An 8,642-nucleotide genomic window follows, 5' to 3' on the forward strand; every position below is an offset into this window, starting at 1 on the left:
CGGCCTGACCAACATGGCAAAACCCCATCTCTACTAAAAAATACAAAAAATAGCCCGGCATGGTGGCATGTGCCTGTAATCCCAGCTATTTGAGAGGCTGAGGCAGGAGAATCACCTGAACCTGGGAGGCAGAGGTTGCAGTGAGCTGAGATCAGGCCACTGCACTCCAGCCTGGGCAACAAGTGAGACTCTGTCTTTAAAAAAAAAAACAAACAAAAAAATCCCTCAAATAGGACGTGGAGGAGGTTCATACCTGTGATCCCAGGAATTTGACACTAGCCTGGCCAACAAAGCAAGATCCAGTCTTTATAAAAAAAAAAAAAAAAAAAAAAAAAAGAAGATCCTGCCTCCTTCAGCACCGCCCCCACATCCACTAAGAATGGAAGCAATGCCCAGGCCTCAAGCTCGTGTAAGAGGCCCCTGCCCAGCCTGGCTCAAGAGGACCCCAACTCCGCCCACCTAGAGACTCCTGCACCAGACCCCAGAGAGTGGACAGAGGCGTGGCTGGGAGCTTCTCACCCAGAACACCCCAGCCACTCCGTTCCAGGGAGCAGAGGCCCATCCCGAGCAACAGGTGAGCACACACCTGGAAGCCTCCAGCCCAGCAAGGGCTCAGAGTCAGCTCCGTCCTGGCTAGACCCCTGCAGCCCTCGGGCTGGCATCTCATCCCCATGGTCCACGTCCAGGCCCACACTCCTGTCCTACCCCCGAGGCTTGGGTCTGGGGGAAGAGTTGGGCATCCAGGAACCAAGAGCTGACTGTGCCAGGCAGAGTGCAAGGAAATGCCCACCCAGCTGGGGACCCTGGCCAGTCTCTCCCCGAGGCTGCCAGTCAGTCACATCCTGGTGATCCCAGCAGGGCCTGTGCCGGGCAGTGACCACTCCCGGCTTCACTACCATCTTCTAACAAGAGACCTCTGAATGTTGACTGGAAGGGCATAAAAAATGGAAACGGGAGGTGCCACGCCCAGCCTGGGTGGACAGACTGTGGGGGCCCCTTCCGGTCAGCCCCAACCCCGCTGACCTAAGCTGACCCCATGCCCACTCACACGCATGGAGGCTGAGGCTCTGGGGCCCATCTCCTTCTCACCAGGTTGACAGCCACCTCCATCCGCAGGGGCAGGACCAGCCTCTTGGCTCAGCCTCCACAGTGGGCCTCCTGTTTCCTCCCACCTTTGTCCCCTCAGCCAGAGCCCCCTGTGTCCGGAGCCAGATGGGTGGGCAGGGAGAAGACACCTCCCAGAAGTGGGAACATGAGGGGGACCTGGGTCTGAGGAGGTGGGAACTGGGCCGCCCGGCTCTGCTGCAGGACACAGCCCTGAGGTCTTAGGACACCCTGTCCCCGCTTGGGCTGACCAGGACCCTGTCCCGCCAGATGAGACCCAGAGGCAGAGCCCTAGTCCCGGCTCCACCACTGCACAGAGCAAAGCAGGGGTCACTCCTGGAGAGGGAACTGGCCCTCATCTCCAATGTTGCACCGGCCAGAGGGTGCTGGAAGCCTCTAGACCCCACCCAGCCTGCTCCGGGGGCCGGGGGAGGGAGGCAGCACAGCCCTGTAGGACCAAGCCCTCCTATCCTCACCCCATGACGAGCCAGGGCGGGAAGGGTGAGGCCTGCCCAAGCCTGAGCCATGGGCTAAGAGCCTCTCCCCACACCTCCAAGGCTCCCCCAACACCCAGAACTGACATGAGAATCTCTAATGAGAACAAGACCACAGGTATCCTGGACTCAGAGCCCACAAGGGCCTCCAACATATAACTTGGGAGGATGCCGAGGCCCACAGAAAGGCAGAGGCTGTGCCCCAGGGAGGCACACAGGACAGAGGGGACGGTGCTGGGCTCACGGCCGGGGGACCTGGAGGCCCGAGTCAGGCCCTCCCCTCCCCTCCTTCCCTGACCCCCTGGCAGTAAATATCCTCTAAGGACAGAAGAGTGCCCCAGACAAGCACCCGCAGGGCCCTGGGAAAAACGGGGCTTCGAAAGGGGAGCGTGTGGCCTTGGAGATCCCGGGGAGTAAGATGTGGAATCTGCTTACTCAATACCCAGGCACCTCGGAGGACCAAGTCCCCAGAGGCCAAGATAATTCCCAGTTATGGGTCTAAAGTGCCTGGTCGTGTGACGAGGAAACGGCCCGACTGGCTGCAAAGTCCTTCGTGGAGAACCTTCTCCCCCTGCCCCATCTCCCTCCAGGGCCTGGAGTCACAACAGTGGGGGGTGGGGGATGTGAAATAATTCTTTTCTAAAGTCAAAGAATGGTTACTAATGTTAACCCCAAAACTGAAATCTTCAAACATAATTTCAGTGACCCCATATTCCAGGAAGAGCAGGCTCAGTGGTCACCACATCCTCAGCTGACTTGAGCCCAGGGGGTCCAGACCAGGCTGGGCAACACAGCGAGATCCCCAACTCTACAAAGAATTTTAAAATTAGCCAGGCGTGGTGGCGTGCACCTGTCGTACTCAGGCGGCTGAAGTGGGAGGATAGCTTCCGCCTGGGAGTCTGAGGCTGCAGCAAACCGTGATCGCACCACCACACTCCGGCCTGGGCAACAGAGCAAGACCGTGTGTCAAAAAAAGAAAAAAAATCCTCAGAGCCAGGAGGCTCCGAGTCAAAGCAACAGCCTCCTGGACTAGGGAGGCTGCACCCGCCTGCGCCCGCTGCTCAAACGCGTGGGTCCCACAGGTCAGGTGGGAGCATTAACAGCACTTTAAACCAACTGAAGACAGTTTCCAGGGAGAGGAGCCCTAAGAGAGCGCTGCCCCCCCACCATGATGGGAGCCCTAGGGAGGTGCCAGGCCTCACAGAAGCCAGAAGATACCTTAGACACTCACCCTGCAACCCCGTCCCCAAAACTGGAGACTGATGCCCCAACAGGCAGGAAACCTCCGTGCAAACAGGACGGCAGCAGCCCCGGCTCTCTCAGAAGGGCCAGGCCCTGCCTCAGACCCATTGCACACAGGAGGAGAACACGCAGGCCAAAGCCAGCCCACCCAGGGCGCTGTATCCCACAGGTCTCCGGGCACACTTCCCTGAACGCAGGGAAAAGAGGCTCAGCCATGCGGCCCTGGCCCCAGGACCTCAGCAACCAAAGAAGACCGTCAGCAAGTTCACCCGGGTGCTGCTCCTCCCCCAGCGCAACCCCAGGGAGGAAGGCCCTGCTGTGGCAGGAACGCCAATGCTCCCCAGGCTTCTTACGCTGAAATCCCAGCTCGAGGGGATGGCATTAGGAGGCGGGTGTCTTAGGGAAGGCATTAAGTCCTTTGTTTTTTTCTTAGAGATAGAGTCTTGCTCTGTTGTCCAGGCTGGAATGCAGGGACTCCATCACAGCTCACTGCAGCCTCAACCTCCTGGCTACGTTCTAAGACACTGAGACTGCAGCGGTGCACAGAGGCTGCACTGGTTTGCTGCAGCCTCAGGCTCCCAGACTGAAGCTATCCTCCCACCTAACCCGCCCCAGTACGACAGGTGCACGCCACCACGCCTGGCTAGTTTTAAAATTCTTTGTAGAGTTGGGGATCTCGCTGTGTTGCCCAGCCTGGTCTGGACCCCCTGGGTTCAAGTCAGCTGAGGATTTGGTGACCCTGACCCTCCCACCTCAGCCTCCAGAGTAGCTGGGACCACAGGCACGTGCCACCACGCCCGGATAATTTTTGTATTTTTTGTAGAGACGGGGTCCTGCCATGTTACCCAGGCCGGTCTTGAACTCCTGGGCTCAGCGATCCTCCAGCCTCAGCCATCCACAGTGGCTGGGACTACAGGTGTGAGCCACCTCGCCCGGCCTGATTAGGTTCTAGGAGTGGAGGCTTCATGAATGCAATCAGTGCCTTAGAAAGCAGCCTAGGGAGGCTGTTCACCCCGCCCCTCACACTGAGGGCCGAGCGAGAAGGCGTCATCTACGAACCCAGAAAACACGGCCCCAGCAGAGAGAGTCTGCCGGCGCCCTGATCTTGGACTTCCAGCCTCCAGAACTTTGAGAAATACTTTCGTTGCTAATCAGCTCCTAGTGGATGGAATTCTGCTAAAGCAGCCTGAAAAAGACAGGCACCATCCCTAACTTAACGAAAGCGGGGCTCACCCTGGGATTCTGCAGAGGGAAGTCCGCTATCTGGCCTCGAGCCCACCCCAAGCACTCCGTCTCTTTCTGATGGGCTGCTCTAGCGGGGAAGCCGGGGGACCCTCCAAAGGTCAGGCACTTCCAGAGGCAATGCAGGCTCTGAATACCCACCCCCCACTCCTCCTGCCACGCACCACGGCCCCCACTGAAGAGCCTGCAGAGGACTCTCCAGGTCCCGGGGACGCCAGACAGCTTCCTGCTAAGCAGCTCGACACCTTGCAAGGCCCAAAACAGCCCCCGCACTGTGGCCTAGAGCGTGGAAAGGAGGTCAGACTCATCCCCAGAGCATCAGAGTGGAAGGCCCGGCCGGCCCTGTCTTTCCCACATGCCCAGGTGCTCCTTCTCCTCCCTGGGCCTCAGTGTACCTGCCAGGGAGATGGGAGCGCAGCCGTGCACCCCCCACCAGCCATGCCAAGAGCACCTTGTGGCCACCTGGGAGGGACCCTGGCTGCCTGGTAGGGGCGGCCCTCGGGCTGGGGTGGGGAGGGAGGGGCCGGGCTCACCCTGACGCTGCGGTGGTGGGTGCGTGAGGGACCCTGGCTGCCTGGTAGGGGCGGCCCTTGGGCTGGGGTGGGGAGGGAGGGGCCAGGCTCACCTTGACGCTGCGGTGGTGGATGCGTGAGGGCTGGCACTTGACACTGCTTGTGTTGCAGCAGCCCGTGCAGCGCTTCACCTCCACACACGGGGGCCAGATCAGGAAGTTGGCGGACGTGGGGTCAACCTGACTCCGAGGAATCTCGTAAATGACCGTCCTGGTCTTGCAGACAGCAGGGACAGCTTCCTCTGCAATGGCGGGGACACAGTGAGCAGGGACTGGCCTCTGCGACCACCGCCCCACCCCAGGGCTGGGGCGGCTCCAGCTGGGCCTGGAGGGCAACCAGGGTGTGCCACAGGCCAGGATTCCTCCTAGGCAGCAGAGGCTGAGCTGGGAGCAGAGGCTCAGGGGCTGGGTGCGCAGGAGCACCACACATCCAAAGGAGCCCAGCCCGGTGCCTGCAGGCTGGAGGAACCTGGACAGGTGGGGCCAGTGACTGGGGGGGGCAGAGCGGGACTTAGCAGAGAATCCTACAGCACTCGCTGGGGTGCTCTGGCCTTCAAGACTGGTCTGAAGGGTGCAAAATGCAGACCCCCACAGCAAATGTCACCTGGGGAGGGCCTGCTTGCATCAGCTGGGACCAGCCACCCACACATCACACTTTAAGGTGGAAGATACAAAATCCATCCTCATGGAGGAAACCACAGCTCAGAGACGGGGTCCACCTGCTCAGGGCCACAGAGCAATGAACAGCACCAGGGCTCAAACCCATCAGGTGGGACCCCAGAGGACGTGGGACTGGGGTAGAAAGCAGCGACTGGCCCAGGAACCTCCCAAACCTGCTAGTTCCTCCTCAGGGGGCTGGAGGGCCATGGGGCTGCCCTGTGAGAAGGGACAAAATATCCCCCAAATGGATGTGGGGGTGGAGCCGTGGAGCCAGGCATGAGTGGGGCAGGGCATGCAGGGTGTGGCGAGGGCGTCCGGGGCACACACGCGTCCCCACCAGTTCAGCAGCCGGTGCGGGAGCACAGTGCCCACACTGCGAAATTAAGCACGACCACGTTTCCAGCAAGGCTCCTGGGGACAGGCCCCAACAAGACGGAGCACTTAAGGAATTTATGATGGCTTTTCTCCCCTGGAAGTTCTCTTGGCCCAGACCAGGACTCCAGAAGGAGCAGGCGGGCTGGGGCAGGAGACACCCCCGAAGGAGGGAGGCCTCGGGAGAGGCCAGAGCCAGAGGCACCAGGGCCAGGCCTATTTTAGGGAGGAGGGAATGGGTCGCTCGCCTGAGGCCACTGCGTTGGGAGAGCCAGCAGCTCCTCCCCACCCGGCCCTGCCCTGCCGATGGCGGCCTCCTCCACTCACCAATGCTTCTCTTCCTTCGAATGGGCAGGGGCCGCTTCTCAGCTGCATGCTTGGTGGCGTGGACCCCGTGAACTCTCAGGCTGGTGTCCAAAGAATCCTCACTCCCTGCAGGCGGAAGGAGAGCACCGTGACTGCTCCAGGCCTGTGCGCTGTGCCCTGGGCCTGTCCAGCCACACTTCCCACAGACCAGCTTTGGGAGCCACTGGGGAACAGGCACCTGGCAGCACAGCCCCCCACAGCTCCCTGCCATGAGGGGCAGGGGGCCCCCTGGGAGAACCGTGATTCCCACCAGGGCTTTTCAGATATGCAGGAGACGAAACGCCTGAAACTGCGGAAAACGCCCAATTAGCACAGAGAGCCCCAAACGCAGGGGCCGGCGATGAAGCTGAGGGCCCTTCGGGGAAGAGGCTGCAGGCAGTCTCCCCTCTGGTGCCTCCTCCGAGGTAGCCCAGGTGAGGGCTGCCCCGGGTCAGGAGGGGCTTGAGGCTGCCCAGCTCAGTGCACCTCTCTGAGGGGCACAGGGCTAAGCCAGGCCCCACCTCTGTCTGGGGGCCCGAGCAAAGGAGAAGCAGAGGCCGCTGAGATTTCTGCAGGTGCCTGTACGTCTCCCTCCCTCCCCCTCACTGAAGCACTCCCCGAACAAGTGGCCTAACCTCTGAGGGGCACTGGAAACAGCCAGACTGGGCTGTGGGCCAGACCCCACTCATTCCTGAAATGAGTCTACTCTAGGGCCAGCGGCCATAAGGAGAGGCAGGAGGGCACGTGGCTTCTCGTGGAGCCCACACCGAGGAGTTCCCGCAGCCTGACAGAGGGAGGTGGCCTGCGGAAAGGGGTTGAGAGAAGCTGGCATCTGCCAGCCGTGTTTACAGCGAGGCGGCCAGGTGCAGGTGGGGCAGTGGCCCAGAGCCAAGACCAGCACTGACCGGGGAGCAGAACTGAGAACCCTATCCCCGTCGCCCCACCCAGTGCACACACCACCCCATTCACAGGCGCTGATGGCTACGGCAGACAGGCTGGGGGAGTCTCAGGTCTCTCCGATTCCTGCAGCAGGGAGAGGACGCACAGTCCTGCCCATGGATACTGCCCGCACCTGGACACCGTGGGTGGCTCTGGGCCTCCTTGACTTGGCCCCCTGGTCCCAGCTTGGGGGGTCTCTTCCCATCTCCCTCCATCCTGCCTCTCTAGCATATAACCAAGGAAGAACAGGCGCCGAGACAGTGAGCCTCACAGCCAGGGTGCCCCAGAGGCACAGAGATCTCCCCACCCCCTCCTGGGAAGCTTGAGACCTCCCAGTCACCAGCCCAGACAGCTAATGGGCTCTGCACCTCCTGAGTTCAGGACTAGCAGCCCGAAGTGTCTCTTCCCAGCCCACTGAGGCATCCGTGAGCGTCCACAAACCAACCGGAGACACCTCAGCTTCCTCCGCACCCCGAGAGGAGCCTGAGACCCGCAGATTTAAAATTAAGTCCCGCAAACCTCACAGAAGGTGGCAGGCAAAGATGAAGACCGCCCAGAGCCCAACTTTTTACCGAAAGTGACTCAATGTTCCAATGACACTAATTTTTTTTTGAGGCTCAAAATAAGATCAGAACAGAACGACTCACGCAGTAGGAATTTCCCATCAACCAACTGTTACAAGCAGCACTTCTTTTCATGAAAAAGTGACACTTCTGAGTCACATCCTGGTGGTGCCCATCTTGCCATGGCCTAAACCAAAGAGCAACCGGTCCACTCGCCACTCATAGGAGAAAATTCTATCGTAACACCCGCTCCCATTTTCCGGTGCCTTGCGATAGCCACGTTTGCATCGGCCACTTTACCAACGACAGTTTCTGTGTGTGCGGTGGGTGCTATCACTTCTTTACATCCGAGGAAACTGAGGCCCAGAGAAATATAACAAGACAAGGAGGAGTGGCTGACAGGAGCCTCTGTGGTCTGCGTCCACAGCGCATGGGCCCTCTAGCCCTGGCTTAATAAACAGAGAAGACGGCAGTCCTGCTAGTTCACTGACCCCGAGAAAACCTGAGCTGGAGAATTTCTTGAGACAAGGGACAGAAGGGGAACTGCTCCCAGTCTAACAAGCCCACTCTCTGCCCCCAGCTCAAAGATGCCAAGAGTGGACCATGCTCACCAAAGCCGCCCTTCCGATCTACTGGCTGAGACATGGCTCAGGGCAGCAGCCGCCCACAGCTCAGCAAACACAGCTCCCAGCAGCCCAGGACCAGGCCCAGGTGGCCTGGCCGGCAAGAATCACTCCTAAAACTGCTCCCAGGACAGCTAATAAGGAGGTTTTCCCTTTTGTCTTTTAGGCACAGATGTCCCAATGACAACTCCAGGACAGGGAGAATCTCCCAACCACCCATCCTGGTCTGACTGGCCCGAGATGGGGATAGGGATATTTATGTTATCAGCCGCTCGATGAACCACGGGCAGCGGGCCAGACTGCTTTGGGGAACAAAATGCCTCAGCTGCCACCGCACACGGGACAAACAGGCCCTAAACGCCGGCTGCCGGTCATTAAAAGACCACATGCTGGCCTCCGGCTCTAAAAGCCACAGGTGAAAAACCTTCACTCTTCCCTCCAGCACACCCTCCGAATGAAATGCTCGGGCTCCAGGAGGATGGCAAGG

The 8,642-nt window shown here is 59.9% G+C and overlaps 1 protein-coding gene across 1 annotated transcript in view; it reads right to left on the minus strand.

Moving 5' to 3' along the window:
- The window catches only part of PDGFA (platelet-derived growth factor alpha polypeptide), a 15,894-nt gene extending 8,710 nt beyond the window's left edge, over positions 1-7,184 (minus strand). Inside the window, exons 1-3 of the mRNA XM_011956993.1 lie at positions 7,103-7,184; positions 6,013-6,117; positions 4,708-4,895 (exon numbers count right to left, since the gene is read on the minus strand). Coding sequence (XP_011812383.1) covers positions 4,708-4,895; positions 6,013-6,117; positions 7,103-7,184 — 375 coding nt within the window. The remainder of the gene's footprint in view (positions 1-4,707; positions 4,896-6,012; positions 6,118-7,102) is intronic.
- Between the last annotated feature and the right edge of the window lie 1,458 nt (positions 7,185-8,642).

The sequence above is a fragment of the Colobus angolensis genome, unplaced genomic scaffold (genome assembly GCF_000951035.1).
Source record: "Colobus angolensis palliatus isolate OR3802 unplaced genomic scaffold, Cang.pa_1.0 Scaffold43, whole genome shotgun sequence".
In the NCBI taxonomy this organism is placed as follows: Eukaryota; Metazoa; Chordata; class Mammalia; order Primates; family Cercopithecidae; genus Colobus; species Colobus angolensis.